General features: G+C 43.8%; 1 protein-coding gene across 2 annotated transcripts in view; it reads right to left on the bottom strand.

The window, feature by feature from the left end:
• Positions 1–19,536, bottom strand: part of capn15 (calpain 15) — a 49,764-nt gene extending 30,228 nt beyond the window's left edge. The window contains exon 1 of one of the 2 annotated variants that reach the window (XM_030400137.1): positions 19,235–19,536. Coding sequence is in view for 1 of the 2 variants with exons in the window: in XM_030400136.1 (XP_030255996.1) it covers positions 14,276–14,454 (179 nt within the window). In the remaining variant the exon portion in view is untranslated. Of the gene's footprint in view, positions 1–14,275; positions 14,455–19,234 lie in introns of those variants that run through there. The other variant, XM_030400136.1, reaches the window with a different exon arrangement.

Below are 19,536 nucleotides of genomic sequence, written 5' to 3'. Positions count from 1 at the left end.
AGGCTCAGAACCCAGGGGAACCCCTCACAGGCAACCTCTGGCTCCTGACACACTGTCCTCTCCCCTCGTCAGCTCTCCTCCTGAAGGTAAGGAGGGGAATGACAGCAGGGAGTGCTGTCTCTTTGGGTGTGTTTGTGAGTGAGGGTCCTTGCCGCTGGCTGTGTGCACTCGTGTGTGTGCGCGCATGCAGCTATATTTATCTGAAGACATTGCATAGTTGCTTGTTATATTGTCCAACTGCATTTGTGCCTTAGTGTGTGTGTGTCCTTGGCCCCAGGGCAGCGACAGAATGGAAGAAGGAGTCCCAGTGCTTTCTGTCAGGAGCCATTAGCGCTGCGTTCATTCTCCTGGGCTGGAGTCGGCGCTCCAACATAAACCGCGAGGACCCACTGGGGGAGGAGGAAACTCGGCCTTCCAATGATAACAATAAGCAAAAAGTAGAAAAAACACAACCCCTGTGAAGACACACAAACACTTCAGCACTTGGCTCTTTGTTTTCACTTTGTCTTTCATCCCACATTGTATTTACCATGTCCTATGTACCATGTAGCTTTAAAATATTAGGTGTTCTTGGTATTAACCCAGGGGAGACACTTCAGGTGAAAACATTATGTTTCATGCACTGGTCAATTTTGAGAATTGGGGCTATGTCTTCTTTGAGACTAGTGAATAAAAACGCATTTGGGTGTTAATTTTATGGAAATAATGGTTGCACAATGTATCGTTTCAGCTTCAAGATCGAAATGTAATCACATCAGAGGAAGTGCAATGTCAATTAAGGAAAATAAACTCAGCACTTTCCCATTTTTTTTTTCACAGCATTCAAGCTGAATGGTGAGATTGCAGAACTTGATAAATATTTGCAATTCTGCCACTCAGTAGTTGCAACCATAGTGACTCCTGCCTACGTGGATAGTCTCTATTGAGCTATTGAAGTTATCTGGTAAAAAGTCCTGTATTTTTTCTTCTATAGATGGAATAAAACTGAAATACTGCAATGACAGTTTCTATAATATCTTGCAGATCTAAAGTAATTGGATTCTAATTAGCATGTCATTAATTTGAAAACCAATTTGCATATCTAAACACTAATTGGCCCAAAAAGTCTAATAAATAATAATGAGGGCTGTCAAACGCTAATTTTTTTTAATCGCGATTAATCGCATTTTGTCCATAGTTAACTCGCGATTAATCGCAAATTAATCGCAATTTTTTTTGCCACATTTTTTTCTGTTCTAAATGTACCTTAATGTATTTTTTTCATGTTCTTAATACTTTTAACAACATAAGAAAGGGTTAGGGTTATATTCAAACTTAAAATTTTAGAAAACTCATAATCCAAAAGATAATTGTCTAAATGTTAATATTCAACCGGATTAAGTTTCATGTTGCTATTTGCTGTATTAGTTAAATTATTTTACCGTTTTTACCTGTAATCTCTCCCCAATATAAGAAAGTGTAAATCAGTCACGCAGTAAGAATTTTAGAAAAGCATGACCTAAAAATGATTTTAGGATGATCTGAAAATATTCTCTTCAACTCCCAACAAGCGGTGCCGAGTCCTCAAACTGCAACAACCCTCCCCACCCCCTCCACTGTTGAAATTAAGAGGCAGTCCCATGCTGGCATGGCTGGCACATGTTCACACCGTGCTTAGCTCTCCAAAGTCCTGCCTATCTGAGGGCCGTAACCAGCGATGACGACGCCGGTGACAACAACAACAAGTGTCGGCGCCTCATGTTTGATGACAGGTTCTTCCCTGCGGCCGTTCTTGTAACTGTCAGGCCTCTTTCATCTCCGGCGACAGAGCAGAGTCGTGGTGTCAGCCATATGGAGACTTTGTCAAAGCAATTGATTTGGTTCTCGATGGGAGCACGGGGATTGCAAATTCATTATGTTTCTGTCTGTTGCGGTCGGCAAAGGAGCTCTTCATCAAAGTAATCAGCCTCTCAAGGAATGTTTAATATCTAGCTTAATTATCTCATTATTATCTGCTGTAATACTCATACCTATCAAATGTGACTAACACATGATGAACAACTACAACTGAGGATGCATCAAGGACGCATTGTGAATGTAAATTGAGTGCACTCACGTCTTTGTACATACAGTACATAGAGAGCAGAAGAACTACAGCCTGTGATCCTTGGACCCTTGTTAAAAGGACTAGTGCAGTGCCTGCAGGAAATATGTATTCCTATAGAAAAGTGGGAGGTTAAGTAGCTTTTTCATGGATGGCCAAATGAGGCTGTGTTTGAAGGTGGGAAGTCAGGGATATTTAGGTTTGTTGTGAAATCTGATATTCCAGGGTATAATTGGCCGTTTTTGACTATTTTTGATTTTGCCATTATATTTCACCTTAAAAACTATTTACTTGGTGTCATTATTTTCAGCACAACCTCACATGTGTGACTGTACAGTTTTTGTTTTTTTTGTTGTGCACGTGGCCACGGTGTGCAGTGATTGGCTCTGGTGCGCACGCGACTGTGGTGGCTCCGGTGGACAATGCTCGCGGAATTTTTAAAGCATTTATGAAATAATTTATTAACGGTATCATTGCAGTCCAAACAAATCCGACGTCGCACCCTTGAACCAAGCAGCAGCCATGTTGAAACTCTCAGGTCAGTCTGATCCTGATCTGCAGAGATATTTGAGGAACACACACACACACACACACACACACACACACACACACACACACACACACACACACACACAGACAGACAGACAGACAGACAGATATTCCTTGCTTTTATAGAGGGATGCCTTCCATGTACATGCTCCACTTGCTCACAGGAGTGTGTATGAACACATATGAAAAACACACAGACGAATGCACACACCTTTTGTCCTTGGCCCCTGTGCTCAGTGGGGCTGCTCTAAAAGTGCCCACTTCAGCTCCTCGGCTGCTCAGTGTCGCAGACCTCGGCCTGCAGCCAATAGCTTACAGTGGAGGGGGGGGGGAGAGAGCAAGAGAAGGAGAGAGAGCCTCACATCTAGAAAACCCATCTTTTTGCAATGAGGTATTTAATGCAACCTGCTGCCCATAAAGTACCTGCTCCTAGTCTGAATTCACTCAAGTAAGAGCATCAATAACCCATGGCTGATTTCTCAATGCTTCACTGGGTGTAAGACAATCACAGGGCAGTTCAGCGGACTATTATAAGGTGCAAGAGCACCACAACTCTCAGTGAAAATGAGCAAACAGGCTTGTGACATGGACCTCCAAAACTTTAGCCTTGTTATGGTCCCAGAGTGCAATTGATCCACAAACAAGAGTGACATAAAAAAGGATAATACAATGTTAAATGTTAAACAAAAACATTTTGCAGTAGGTTGTTGTCTAAAGTTCATTTCAGTGAAGTATAAAGTGCAAGGGTGTATCTAACAAGCCAATAGCTGTCGGAACAAGTGAGCGCTTGAATCTATTTGTTTTACTCATCTGTACTATAAAATGGGTACCAAGAGGAAGAGTGTAAAAACTGGGACTTATAGTGGGTGATCAACATCAAGAAGGATGGTGTGAACTTCCTGCAGGGCTCGTCACTTAAATAATTTGACCAGATTCCATAATTTTGACATCCATGCATTTGTGCGGTGGTAAACAAATGCCACCAGCAGGTTTGAAACATTGCCAGTCAATGTGAGACGTGCCTGAGGTGAGTTGTTGAGCGCAGCGCCATTATAAATAACGTGCATCAGTGACCATTTGGCCCTTGTATGAGCATATCTGCGCTGTGGGTTATGCAAATGTCCATGAGACGAGTAACAAGTGGGTTGCGGTGCTTAATAAGTGCTGAAAAGTTCAAATAATGGCATAATGCACTTTCTACACCAGCTAGCTACTCCTCGCTGTCCTTTTGTAGTGTGCTGTGAGTGAGCCAACTGTTACTGACCAGTATTACATATTCTAGTTCTGTTCAGGAAATAAATGACAACAATATAAACAAGCCTTCAGCTCATCCCTCTTCACACAATGCAGAGTCGAGGGGTTACTTGAACCAGACAGTCACAGTGAAGTGTAACACAGTGTGGTCACACCTCACAATCGGGCTAAAGGCTGAAATATTGTTGCACGTAGGCTCTATGAAGAGCTGAAGCAACAGCGGAAGAGGGTGGTGTGTTTACTGGGGAAACTCAAAAATGCGATTCTATCAAGTGGACCAATTACAGTCGTTGCAGTCAGCATTGCTGCGATGAGCGGATTGTGGGTAGGTGCACTTATATGGCATAGGTTACGGTGAGTGCATGCATTTACACAGAGGTTAGACGTAGATTCAATGCCGGAGCATTAATCAAGCTCATGCTTGTTCTTACGTTTTCATTTCCAGACTAATAAATCATAAAAAATACAATGCTGACTGAAAAAAAGATTGCTCAATCATGGCCATCAGTGTCTTGTCAACATTATTGCAACATCAGTTTCATTAAGCAAAACAAGTGTTTTTAATCTTTGATACATAAGACATCAGAGCAGTTTGCCATCAATGACATTTCCTTGATACTTGTGCAGAGCTGGGTATCGCCACTAATTTCCAGAATTGACTCTATTAAAATTCACACAGTTTGGATTTGATTCAATCTCTGATTCAACACAATTCAATATCTATTCAGTGAAGGGTAGTATGAATAACAATTTTGCTCAGACATGAAAGAGATAAACTAGAGAGAACTAATGCTGTATATTGTGCAAGGAACTCATCACTATTTGAGTACAGCTTTCAGAGTTTATGAACCTTGATAGTAGAATTGAAAGGAGTCAGGGGTTTCCCTTTAAAATAATATCTCCTTGGTTCTTATTTGGTTTGAGATGGGAGCAAGGAAGTCTTCAGGCCAGTAAGGTTTAAAATAAATGCTCAGGCTAGAGAGAGTCTGCAAAGGCGCTGCTGATTGTGTTTTCAGACCACCTATGGCGGGCTACTTGGATTCATTCCGCATACTGAACTCTGTTACGAGATCAAGTGAGCTGAGTCTCGCCAGCTTCTCCCTGCGTCGCTGTGAGACATTTGGCCTTTGTGCGACAGTCATTAGCACTGCCTTTCTAAGGCTGGCCCTGAGCCGAGGCCTTAGGGGAAAGCGTGGTAACCTGCCTGGCCACTGGAGGCAGACGGTATCTGCTTTAAACATTCAACACATACAACAAGCATCACCACCAAACTGACTATTAGCGGGAAAGCAGCCGGCATGTCTGTTGATGTTGGCAATCCTTTTTCCTTGATGACTAAACATGACAGTAAGTCATGTTAAAGCAACAAACATGATTAATAAAGAATGAACACCAGAAGTACTTAGGTGAAAAAAAATGCAATACTATTAATTCTTCATCAACACTTCAAACACTCAAGTGGCAGTCTAATGAATTAATCCTGACACCACACGAGGCTAAAACACAAAAGGAGTCAGTCAGCGCTTCACTGATATTATATAACACATGGCCCGGCTGTCAGTCAGCAGTGTGCAGCGAGTGTCAGGGGTTTCCATGACAGTTCATCTTGTGACTGGCTGTGCTTTAAAGATTCCGCAAAAAAACAAGGTTTCTAAAAGCCTCAGCTGTGACAGCACAGCAATACAGAACGCCTTGATCCCAACATATTGTTCACTGTTTACTCCTGTTGCCCAACAGACTGATATCTGATAACAAATACATTACACTTCCACACTTCTCATCTTGTGTATGAACATGCTGTGTGCTTTTGACAGAAACAAACCGAGTTAATTGCTATGAGAACAAACTTGGCAGACAAAAAAAAAAAACAGACTCCCATCTGTAATGCGTGGCTTGCGCACATTACATTACAGTAAAAGCCACATGCAGTACATGCCAAATAAATGAGTAAATACAGGTTAGCTAACTAGCCCATCAGTGGGTGGACACCTAATAATATCCATCGTTAATAAATGGTTATGGCACCGATGATTTAACGTTAGTTATTAGTTATTTTACTGTTAAAAAATAATTAAATGCTTTATAAACCATATATTAAGCAATTGTCAAGATTTGTAAACTTCAATTTTGATGATGGCCATCCAAATTATGTTTATAGATAAACTACACAGTATTCATTAACCATTTACAAAGAATATAAGCATAATTTGCAACATAACAATACACAATTGCTTAATACATGTTTATAAAGCATTTCATTGTTTGCCAACAGTGAAAAAAATATAAATTATTATTATTCATTTACAATGGTTATAATTAGTTATCAGATGTGGAGGCCTCTTTGAGAAGTGCTCATACTTATAGAGCAATCTATACCGTTTTAGATAAGTAGCGATTGATCATTGAACATTTGGGTAAAGCAATTGAAAGAGATTTGCATTGGGTCAATGAGGCTTAATAAATTATCAATACTGCAGATTAGTGGTGGGTAATCTTAAAATTTCAGATTGTGTTCAATCTTGAAGGTGTCCCCCGATCAACTTTTTAGCCGAATCATCCAGATCATTTATTTAAAGCAACTTTATATAACTTTTTTTTCACCTTAAAATAACAGCGGTAAAAAGCATTTTAATAGTTCAGTGTCTTGTGCTTAACATAACCTTATTGACAAGCAGATCTATGATATCAACAGAGGCTATGGATGGCTATGCTGACTGGACAAACTATTTCACGTGACTCTTTCCTGGGTGAAATACTGAAAAAAATGCAACATGAATGGTGTGGAGCTTGTCCCAAAACAGAACTATCCATACTGCCATATTGTGTTTCAGTGGTGCAAATGGAGAAATTCATGGGCTATTCAGGTCCGGCTATAGTCTACAGGGCATTTTCAAAATATCAGATACTACCTTGCCTCCATGCTTAAGCTGCAAAACTAATTTTCCTCCAGTAATCCCTGCTAGCCTCACTGTTTTCATTATGTTTCCTAAGGCACCTGAAGTTACTAGTAGATTGACGGGAGGCCTATTTTCTCTTTCCTTCTTTCTGACATTTCAGTCTAAAGTATACTGTATCTCTTAGTCAGCTATTCATATCACTAACTTTATAACTACAAAACTTCTTTCCCAAGGGAATTAAGAATTCCATCCCATCTCATATTAAATGTGTTATACTAGATTTGTTGATCTGTTAACGGGCTTTGCAATATCACTTTTCAGCAATTACTAATAAACTGCGTGATACTAGATAACTTGAGCTAGCCTGACTGTGTGGACTTCCTTTTGCAAGACCAGGCACCAGCTGTAGCCCCCCACACAAACACACTCAAATAAAATGAGTCACTCCTGTGATAAATATTTACAGGCCCGGGTTTTGTGTGAACGCAGGGAGAGAACAGGGGATGTAGATACCGCAGCTTATAAAATGTTTGTTAGAAAAACATGGTATTGTGCCCTCCATGATGAACTGGCTTAATAGCTGCATACCTTTTCATTTCTACCAGCTGCGAGGGCATTACCCAAGGTTTTTCAGAGCACTGACACTACCGCTTGTGCCTTTTAAATGTCTCTTTCTTCATCCATGCAATCATCTCAGGCTGACAGGGTGATAATGCCGGCTGAGCGGTGGTCTTGTTTAACAGAGCAGAGCTTGTTATAAAGAAATGAGACTTATCGGAGGCTAGTGTGCCCTTCCATCAGACGAGATGTAAAAAGGGGGATAATGAATGTTGAAACATTCTGCTGCATCTGAGCACACACAGCAAACTTCAGTGATGGGGATTAGATCAGCAACTTTCACACAATCCAAATTACCACACATGAGAAATCCAACTGAGAATTTACTTAGTAATGACTGCAGCCCGTCTGCAGTCTTACTAGCAAAAAGGTTTGTTTATCACTTCAGTTTTTTTTCTTGCTCTGCGAGATCAGAGCAACCGCTTTACTTTAAAGTAATTCTCCCTCTAGCAAGCATTTCTTGCTGTCTTTCAGAGGAGCTGATGAGTCAGGGTCAAAGTCTTGAGGATTATATTTTTTTCCTTCTACCTGCCAGGTAATCTGTTGTGGCATGAATATGACTCATTACTCAAGCCTAACAGCTCTCCAGAATTAATTCGTTACGGCAAACAATACAGAGCTGAGCCATGACCGCTGCTTATCTGAGGCGAGTATCTAGTGCCAAGACTTTAGCTGCAGAGAAAAGAGTTTCTACTGTGACACACCGAGACTTGATGACGTGATAGAAAGTATTGGTGACAGTGAGTGAAGCCTTAGTCACAGGGGCGAATACGGTGAGATAATTGAGGAAGTCTTAATGAAGAGGGACACTTTTTTCGAGCCTGAATATGGAGACAGAGTAGATTTATAAGTGTTTAGCTTTGGCATAAAGGCTGCAAACAGATAAAAATGGACAAAGAGTCTTTTGAAAAATTGCCCTCAGGCAGGGAAATTCCTCTGATAAGCATCGCTGAGGCTATGCACGAGGAGCAACTTTTTAAAGCTGAATAAATATATTCCCTCTTTTGAAAACTGGATCATTAGGAGAAGGGTGTGATGCTGTGGAAACAAAGGTGACGTTGTTTAAATGTTACATGTCAGTCTGGTTAGGATTTTTATAAAGTTGAGTTCAAGAGTTCATTTCTGTTGTCGGTGTTCATATGTAATGCCAACGATTAGTCAATTAAAAATTAGGTGCAAATTATTTTTGATAATCCATTTATCATTTCAATTTATTTTCAAGCAAAACTGTCAAACACTTGCTGGTTCTAGCTCCGCTTGGCAAATTTGTGAGAATTGGTCACTTGTCAAATTGAACAGGAGTAAGCGGTAAGCGCTAACTGCTGCCGAATGTTGCTGCAATTTGCCTATCAGCTTAGTTAACCATGTAGCTATCAGCCGAATCTGCCTGGACTCACACATTTTAATGTATAAAGTAGCTAGGGGCTAGCTGGTTACAGGTTGCATTCCGTTTCTAATTTGTTCTAATTTTTGAACCCTTTAACAAACACATTGCACCTTTTATGTAAATGTTTGCTGCTTTTCTTTCATCATTCACTATAGTAAATGAAGAGTCTTTGGGTTTTGACCTCTAGCTGGGCCCTCTGTTAATATTTCACGACCAGCGCTCATTTTTGACGAGTGAATCTGTCAACGGTGGAGACAGCTTTGGACATTTGAATCTTTAAACAGAGGAAACTGTCTGACTGGGTTTCAGCGAGACATCAGTAGTGCAGTGCAAAGCGAGAGCGTGCAGGAAGGCGGCAGGAAGCACCGAAACCTGGGAGAGAGGGGAGAGGGGGGTAGAAATGGCAGGGGCACGTTCCCGCCCTGTTTAAGCGGAGTTCCTCAGGGCACCCGGACCTGGAGGGCAAGAGTAATGATGACACAGCAGCGCTACAGCCAAAGGGGAAGTTCTCAGACAGGCACCGCAGAGTAGAGTTTTACTTACTGTTACCGTGAGGTTTCTCTAGCTCACTGGCTTCTATCGGACATCACTAAACATTGACATGAATAATCAGCAGGTTATATGGCATTCTCCCGAGGTGCAATTTACCCGCACAGGTTTCTCTCTGTGTGTGAGGCCTCCAGGTTACCATGTGTGGTCTTATCTAGGCTCCAATGAATTAGGTTACTGAACATATGCTACGGATTTCCATGGCAACAAGAGTGGGGGAATCTGTAATCAGTTTGTCAGTTGCAGTGCCAATAGGCTAGTTTATTTTCTCGCCGCATCAGTGCTCTGTTTTCCAAAGACAGCCACACTGTGAGTCAAAGCCCGCGTGCCAAATCTATTCTGGAGGCCTCGGCGACTGTCCTGACACGGCCCTGTCTTCATCAGACGGGCAATAAGCGAGGGAGGACGCGCTGATATAATTCAGACATAAACACGGCCAGTGACCATGCCGGTTGAATCCAAGTGGACCAGTTTTAATCCAATTAAAGGGAGGAGGGCTGGTGGAACGGAGCAGCGATAAACACCATCATCCATCATGCTGGGGCAGTGGGGAGAGTGGGATCGGCTCAGGAGGGAGCAGCAGACGCTCACTTTAAGGGCTCGAGGCTGCAAAGGCCATGTGCAATGTAACACACGAGCAGTATGGGGCTGAGGCAAAAACCAGGGCAGTCACATTTGTTAACTTAAACAACTAGAAAGCCACTCAGTGGAGCGCGTACTTCCGCCATGGCCCATCAGTCCCCTTTAATTCAATACAGCCCCAATATCAAGTAAAACATAGTTAAATCCGCTACATCTGGATCTTTATTTGGATCAGCATCAAATCTACACGTTTTTATTTTTCATCCAGATCCATGTATTATTAACTGGGAAATTAAAGGTGTACTATGTAGTTTTGGGGAAGAAATTTTATCTGGACATGTAGGGAGAGAACACACAAGAGCAGGCTCACTTTTTGTTACCCTCCCTTTTGAACAAATTTCGACATAATTTTAACTGCTGAAGTTAGTTCAACCAATTTCTCAGAAATGAGCAGGTCCAAACGCTCAAAATCAGCTAACGTACAAACACCGGCGACACGTGCTGCGGGTAAGCTAGCATCAACAGCAGGAGCTCCTGTGAAACCCAAAAAACCTGCAGCTGCGGTGGTAGCTATGGACCAACTGTCATCCCCCTCGCACGTTCCTGGTCTCCTTCTCCAGATTTCAACGGAAAGAAGCTGCACTGCGCTGGGCCAGGAGCTCAAATACCGAGGTGACACTATAATGGTCTATCAGGATGTCAGCACAACACTCGCTAAAAAGAGAGCCGCGTTTAAAGGCGTCAAGCAAGCCTTTTATCAGAAGAACGTCAGATTCTACCTGCTCTACCCGGCCCTGCTGTGAGTGATGTGCGGAGACGACGTGTTCACCTTCGACTCGCCTAATGAAGCCCAGAAGTTTCTCGATTGGAGGTCTGGTAAAGAATAAGACTATGTGTCACGGTTTGGACTGTGCAGCCTGGCGATGGTTACCTTTGTATCACCTGAGCTCGACGACATATAAGTTCACCTATTCGGCATACGATGACAACCTGAGTGTATTCCATTCCAATCTTAATTCTAAAACTTGTGGAACAGCCATATTGATTGATAAAAAGCCTCTCAACAAATCCAACAAATACAGATAAGAAGATGGTGAACTAACCATTGACCCAGAAGAAATTAAAGAAACATTCACCTCATTTTATTCAAATCTGTATACATCAGAGATGACAAATGATTGCTCTGACATGGAACATTTCTTCAATATCCTACAGGCTCCTTCTGTAACAACAGTTTATAGGACTGAAACTGAGCATCCACTAAACTGTATAGAAATCATTACTGCAAAAAAGGCAATGCAGAGTGGCAAGGCACCAGGCCCTGATCGGTATCCTATATATCCAACAATTTCACTTGATTATCTATTCAATTGTCAATTATCTATTTTTACTGGAATGGTTTCCAACACGTTCTTGGGATGGGAGGTTAAAATATAGATATGAGCATTGTGATTCTTGTATTTCAACGTATCACTAATGCTCAATAAAAAGAAGAGAAATATCTTCATTGACTCATTGTTTGTGCCTCATGACTAAATGAACTGAATAAACAAACTCAATTTAAAAAGGACAACACAATTTCATACAGTTTTACTTTGTTTATATTTGGCAGACCGTGCCACCTTTCTAGATTCAAATGGTGTTCTGGGGACCTTATTTTCCCCTGCGAACAGGTTGTTTATTCAGTTATGGAAAAGATACATATTTGAGTTTGTGTTATTAACCTATTAACTCAAATTCTGAGTTAGAATTTCATCTCCAAAACTACATTGTGCGTATCTCACTAAATTCCTGGATCCATCTCTTTATCCAGACCAAAACTCAACGAGGTTTTTTCTAGACCAAAACCCATCCTCCATCCAAATTTTGTGGAAATCCTTTCAATAGATGTCATGTAATCCTGCTGAAAAACCAACCAACAAACAAACAAACGGATCAGGGCGAAAACATAACCTCCTAGGCTGGGGTAATGATAGCACTGGGAGAAAATTGCATTGTGCCACTATCAAGACGTAGAAAAGATTTAGATTCCACAGTTATGAAAAATTACAGCTCACACAGCCACACCTCCTGTTGCACATCTTTGTGTGCTGAGTGCCTTGTTGTCTCGAGTGAACCTTCACAGTGGAAGTACTGATTCAGTGCGCACAAAAACACTTCCCAAAGTCAATGGGGCCCTGCTGGATGAAAACAAATTGAAATCACCCAAGGACAAGACTGTTCGTGCAGTCTCGAGGCTAAGAAAAACAAGGAAGTGCAAACGTTTTCGTCGGGCAATATATTACCGAATAAACTGTATGAGAATGGCTGAAGTTAAGCTGGGCTCATAGTGTTCTGTTGTTTCTATATTTCATGCTCTGTCACCGCTCGGCAAAGCTTGCCTAACGTTGTTAGGCTCACACAGCGGTGTGTATGTGTGCATAAGACTGTGAGTGAGTGTGAGTGTGTGAGAGAGTGAGAGAGTGAGTGATTGAGTGAGAGAGAGAGAGAGAGAGAGAGAGAGAGCGAGAGAGCGAGAGAGCGAGAGAGAGAGAGAGAGCAAGTGGGGGTAGATAAGAGGGCATGTTCCAAGTGCTACCAGACAGTGTTTCTAAACATCTATTGTCAGGATGGTGCACACGCGCGCGCATGTGTGTTGCTCTTTGCCCTCGAGAAGCGCACTAAAATGTGTGTGTATTGTACATACAGCGTGCATGTGTTTATGTGCTCAGCTGACTGAGGGTGTAGTTTGATTGGTGATGGAGGCAGAGGCTTGCTAATACAGAGACGCATATATGCAATGGAAGAGTCTGTTATATAAAAAAACAAACAAAAACAAGATGACTGTATGAAGGAAAGCTACATTGACAGTATGACCTATACTTGAGCTTCATTCATGCATGGAGACATGGCTGATGTAAGCGACGGCTAAAACGAGCTCCATCTGCATTTGATCACTATTTGAAGAGTAAGCAGTGGAAGCCACAACAGCCTTAACCGTTAAATGTAGAGCAACTGCAAGGAAAGCATTGACAACGGTGGGCAGGAACCAAGAAAGATGAAAGCCCAACTGGAGACCGATGCTGAATAAATAATGACATCCATTGTGGGGAAATGTGATCGGGCTCTCTGAAAATCAATAACTAACAACCGGACCATGATGCCCCGAGTGACTCAGCAACAACTTCAATACACTACAGGCGGTCGATATCAACTGCCTGTTCTCGTTGCGGGAGGCATGACCGAAAAAGCTGAAGGAAAACTGGAAACACTTCTTAACAAGTTTGTGTGAGGGCGGTTGAGAGGATCATCTTTTGAAAGAAGGAGTCAGTCATAACTGCTGGATGAGCTGCACATTCAAATCGAGCCTCTCACTATGTTGACAGGAGGCAATGACTGGAACAATGGATTATTGCAGCGGTCTTTCTTGTACATACAGCCACTGAATGCATCTTCTTTTTTTTCTTGCAGTCAATACTGGCAAACATTCTATACGAATGGACGTCTCTTCGAATAGTTTGCACCTCGCTCAATTACACAGCTGCTGCTGGCTAAATAAGAAGTTTGCTCTGAGAGAAACTCTTAATAGGTGTTCCAACCAATCAAACTAAGGACCCTCTGTTCCTGGTAAGGATTTTTCTGGAGATGAAACAACACCACAGTGAAGCCACACTTACCCAGATGCCCTCAATGAACTCTCTTTACCCGCTCTGTTTGAATCATCTCCCAAATTAACAAAGCGGAATAAAGCTCATCTTCGTTCCACGACCCAAAAATTCATCTTCTAATTACCCCTCTGGCTGGTTTTCACTGGGTTCACAGAGGTCAGGTCATTCTATGTGCCCAGGCAATCCACTCAGCGCCACATAAAGCGTCGCACACACTGTACAGCTGTGCTGAGAGGAACCAATGGGGTGGGATTTTGGTTTACAAATCCGGCTTAGCCAGGTTTTAGGTGCATCATAGAAAAACATCAAAATGCAGACTTTGATTAGATAAGCCCTGATGAAACAGGGGATTTGATCCATCATGGTGAGGTTACTGAATCTTCAGTAAGTGTTTCTAAACGCCTGTGAAAGAGAAAATAGGAAGTTCTCAAGTGAACGGTGTCAGTTTACGATATATAAAGTGCATATCACCGAAATACTGATGCCAGTGAAAAACAACAACACAAGAGCCTCAAAATAAAGCTACTTGGTACGCTTTCACTCAACACTTTGAGTGACAGCGTTCCTGTGTAAGACAACCCCACCAGGTCTCATCCCTCCTGCGACTTCCCAGGCCAAGTCGGGCCAGCCACTGCTGCTCTGTGCCCCATGTGCACTCGACTGAGAAATGTGTTGGCACCCTGCTGAGGTGGCAAGAGTTGGCTCTTACCTGCGCTCTCGGTGAGGCAGCGGGGGCTGCTGCTGACGCGTGATGAAGGTGGTGCCCCACACCGGGCTGCTGTGGCTGTTCCTGAGCCAGCCCACAGGGGGTGAAGACGGGTACGGGGTGCTGCGGAAGCCATGGTCTGACTCTGTCTCCGCAGTGAGAGACGAGGCTGAGCTCCCCATCGCCGCAGCACAGCGAGAGGAAATTAGTCTCTGAATGCACTCTGATGAGGGAGGGAGGGGGCTCCTGTTTGTTTCGTTTTTGCCAAGAGCGCAAAAGTTAACAAGGGATCCACAGTTGTATTCAGTCAGAGATACTGAGATTGGATACACTGATTAGAGAGAGCCTAAAGGGGATGTTTGGAGCATGACAGCAACCCTTATCATGTGTTTTTCGCTGTTGATAACTTTCTGCTGTAAATAGGAAGAACTGAACTCTGAGGGTGCTGCAGTAAAAACAAATAAAAAACACAGCAATGGGGACTCAAAGATGACGGCACTCAAAAAATGGAACTTGCAGGTGGCCAAGTATGCAGATCAGGGTGGACATCCCACAGTGCACGGGGGGAACCAATTCTCAATCCAAATAGTAATTTGATTCGTGGAGCGTCGATTCAACTTCAGCTGTCGCTCTCAGATGGGAGGAAACACAACTTTCTCACAGCAAAGGCTGGTAATTCTCTCTCTTGTCGACTTTAAGCTGGTAACACTCTGCGCTGCGTCTTCCATAGTGCCACTCGTGATTCCTCCTGCGTTCCTCGCGATACATCTCCTCAGTCTGTGCAGTCTCATGACTGGTTCCCCTTTCCTTCGCACATGCTCAGAAAGTCAAATCAGGGAAAAGGTGCGTGCGGAAACGGAATCGTCCACACTCTCTCTCTATCTGCATTCTCAAAACCGGACGCCTCTGGAAGATTTAAGCTTGAAGAAGTGAATGAAATCACACCAAGGACAGCCGATAGTGATGGATACTGCCATGGAGTTAAAGTCACACAAAATACATCCACAGAGTTATTTACAATGCGGGCACAGGAGGGAAATCAATGCATTGCCTTTCCTGGGAGGGGCGTTGGCAAAATTACAAGTATGCTAATATCCAAGTGTCATCTTTCAGACATCCAGGCTGAGTAACAGCTGCTGGGGAAGTTTACCAGTAAAAACAGCCCTGCTGCTGTTCTCCCACTGGACCAAACCTAATGTTTCAAAAAGCCTATTTCTCACAGATTAAATCACTTCTGGCATTTGCAGGATTTGGGATATCCACGTGAAGAAAGACTCACATGAACTTCAGAGTACAGGGTGGTGGAGTTTTAAACAGAGCTGCTCTGTAGGGTCCAAACTTCAAGCTTCGAGTTCAGTATGATCCCCAGAGGAAATGTTTCGGTTCGGGCTGCCAACAGCAAGGACGAGGAGATGATCACAGTGTCCGCTGTCTGTGAGAGGCTTAATTTCTGTCTGATCCCACCACCCAGGCCGGTCAGTCTAGTTTATGAACTTGCGCTGGGATTTTCCTGTGGACTCTCCTCCCTCCATGGCACGGCAAGTCTCTGCTGGCGAGGCAGCTGGAGGGAATCATTACAGGGACGCTGTCAAGGCGGAGAAACTACATTTGCATACGTTTTTGACGGGTATCGACAGCTTGTAAAAGAAAAAAAGAACAACCCTGAGGCTCAACGCAGATATCACGTGTGCCTTAAAAACGTATAGTTCAGGGTTCCAGATTCAGTGCGTGATCGGAAATAAACACAGATAATGCAAGAAAAAAAAAACCCACAAGAGTGATCCGTGTCCACACTGAGGCTGCTGGGCAGAGTATCGTGTTGAAATACCCGAGGAGGTCTCGTCCAGGAAGGAGCACTCAATTGCTGATTTCACCATCTTCCGCCGGGTCCATCCCAGCCTGCGTTCATCTCAGTCCCCCAGCGTTTTGGGCTGTAGACGCAGCTGAGCCGTGTTGTTTTTAGCGTGAGGAGGCATCCTCGCCCCGGCTCCCGTAAACCCGCTCCGTCCCGCGGTGCCCGCATTCAGCGGATCCATTTGGTCACGTTATGCTCCCATTATGTGTCCGTCATGAATATTTCCACGGGCTTTTCAATTCCCTCTCACTGATAGCACGAGCGCAGTGGACGTGGATGCAATCTCCTCCTAACAGCGGATTACTGGAGTGTCAGCAGCGCGCATGCGCGCTGGCCGGGGCGAGCAGAGGCGAACCGGAGGGCTGCGTTCAAGAGATTTTAAATTAAACCCCAACCGAGCCGGAGCCGTGGAGAACTCACACATTAATGTATGTGGTGGAGATACCAGGGTAATGACCAGTGACGGGGTGTCAGACCCGGTCTGCATGGGCAGGGTGAGGCATGCTCTTCCTGGGAAAACAGTTTGCACATGTCGCACTTACACAACTGTCTGACAGCCTCAGTATTTATTCTTTCCAAAGAGAGGGTTGCCACAATAAATGGTCAATGCCAGGGGAGGACAGTGAAGGGTTAAGAAGGGGACCAGGGTGACTGCAACACTCATCACTGCTCAACTGTCCCTGCACATTACCGAGATAAGCCTTCAAACTTTCCCTCTCCTCTCCTCTCCTCTCCTCTTTCTTCCACTTCAGATCACTTTGCTGACCTCTTTTCTCTTCCCTCCCTCTCTCGCTCTCTGAACTCACACTGTTCACCAGCGGATCAACGCATTGAACCACAAAGTCTGACCGCGCCACCCAAAAAACACTTGCATCATATATTTTTCTATGCGTTCTTGCTGCGTTAAAAGGAAAGTGGGTTAATCATTATCCATGAACAACAAGCTCAGGCAGAATGGCTGTGTGGAGAGTCATTTGTCTGGAAGTCAAAGCAGCTGCGAGGGTGTGTTCTTCAGTGTGTTGAGACTGAAACTGGTTCGCCTGGTATACTTGACTTCCTTTTAAATTCCAGGGAAACAGAACAGCCTGACATGTGTCACAGAGCTGCATTCTATGAGTCACTTTACTAAAGAGCGCATCGCCAACAAATGTCAAACATTCGCTGGTTCAAGCTTCTTAAATGTAAGGATTTTCTGCTTTTCTCTGTCATTTGTGATAGCAAATAAAAAGTCTTTCGGTTTTGAACTGAAGGTTTTATACAAGAGAAACAATTCAAAGAAGTCGATTTGGTTCTCTAGGAAAGTGTGCCGACGTTGACATTTCATAGACTGAAAACTTTTTCGATTAAAGGATGAGTTTACCCTGAAAATGAGATGGAAAGTCAGGTGAAGTTTCGTAGTCTGCATAACATTTCTGGGGCTTCACAGCAAAACAACATTGCAGCTTTCTGCTAAACAACTGAAGTAGATGGGGACTTGTTTTAGAAATGTACCAAAAACAAAACTTAAAGGCTCAATACAGCTAAATCTGGCATCCACACTATCCCACGTTGATTTGAAAAGACAACATTTACACCCTCTACTTTGGGTCGAGCTCATGCACCTACCTCCGGCTGATTCTGCTCTGATGTTTTTAGCTTAGCAGCTAAAGTGAAGATTTTAGCTTTATAGAGGTTATAAACAACGTGTTTTCAAATCAATTTGGGATCTCGTAGCTTTTGAAGTCTCCATCTACTTCAGTTGAATGCTCCAACGCTGTTTAGCTGTGAAGCTCCAGAAAAGTTTTGTGGGCTATGACACGTCATCCGGCTTTCCACCTGCATGGGTGAGAGTAGATCATGAATGAATTGTCATTTTTGGGTAAAGCCTTTAATAATAATGAAATGATAATGAAAGTAACCGTTAGTTGCTGGCCTGGTGTAGACTTAAGTCCAACCCCAGCCCTGGAGTGCATGACTGGAGCTGTCAAGAATGCCTGTGTCATACACAAAGCTAGGCACAAACAGCTCACTTGTGTTAAGTTATGAAACGCTCGTGCAGGGTGTTTATTGGCTCGGCACTCACAATGACAAGGTAAGCGTAGCCGCACAAATAACTGTTGCTAAAGCAGCTTGCACAGATTGCAAAAACTACACCCATGTGTAACCAAAAGAAAACGTATGCACATAAACCAGACTTGAGGTCAGAGGGGACTGTGCCCCTTTGTTCAGGCTGCACCTGTCCGAGGGCCACCTGTCCCTCTGCAAGTCAGCACCCAGAGACACAGCAGCTGACACAGTCAGTGCCAAGGAGAGGGAGAGAGAAAGAGAGAAAGAGAGAGAGAGGAGGAGAGGGAAAGAGATTGAATTTCATGTTCTATTCTCGAGGGACACAGAGGGGGGGAAAGGGGAAGAGGAGGATGTGAGCTGATTTCACGGTACATTGTAAGTTGTCATTTCGACACCGCCCAAAACGTCCTGACAGTCTGAAACCCTTTTTTTCCCCATCTCAGTGGACAAGCTCAAAGCAGAACAAGTTCACTCTCTAACAAATGATGTAAACACTCCAGTCTTGGTCTTGTTTTAATAGAAATTCTAAACATACATTCAACTGGATCAGCTAACCTCAGGGTCACACATCATCATCCACCCTGCTGAAGTGTCCATGAGCAAGCCTCTCTGGATACATGTTCCTCTATACCTGACCTTGCCCTCTTGACCTGCCCCAGCTCCCCCCCACTGAAACAAGATGAGCAGAGAGGGAAGAGAGAGAGCCCCCCGTGTTGTTATTGTATCATCCAGCTCTGCGCAGCGAGGCGGCGGGAATCAAAATCAACTACCACAGGTCGTTGTGTGAAACCACGGTTTGACACGATGCACTGTCACATAATCGATCTATTTGTGGACGAGGTGTGAGCCCTGTCACCAGCACGGACATTAGCTAAACAGCGCAGCCGGAATGAAAAACTCTCAACAAATCCCATTGAGACAAGACAGCACGGAGCGAGCCCCGAGGACGCCGGGGACCTTGTAAACAAAGACACTCTTATTCAGTCGTTTGGTCGACGCTACGGACGCCTCCGGACAGCTCTGTGCTCCACCAAGTCCGCTCACGAACCGGTCATTCTTACCTCGAGTCAGCTGAAGGGTAATTATTCCTGTTTTTCAGTCGTCTGCGCGTTAACTTTTCACAGCCATGGAGACGATAAGTTGTACCCGGGTTGTACTTTAGCCTCCGTAACCTCTCCCGCGCCCTCCGCCGCCGCCGCGTGTCCCGGTCATCTGTGACAAAACACCCCAAGGTGCAGTTTATTTTCACTCCGTCGGGTATTAATGGGACGGATGCGACCGCGTAGGTTTACCTCAAACAGCCCAGGAAGGAAGGGGATTCTCCAAGAAGCAAATACAGAGCGCACGTACGTCAAATGCGCAG

Source organism: Sparus aurata, chromosome 20 (assembly GCF_900880675.1).
Source record: "Sparus aurata chromosome 20, fSpaAur1.1, whole genome shotgun sequence".
In the NCBI taxonomy this organism is placed as follows: domain Eukaryota; kingdom Metazoa; phylum Chordata; class Actinopteri; order Spariformes; family Sparidae; genus Sparus; species Sparus aurata.
The sequence above is the reverse complement of the archived record's forward strand: the minus strand, read 5'-3'. Positions and strand labels throughout refer to the sequence as shown.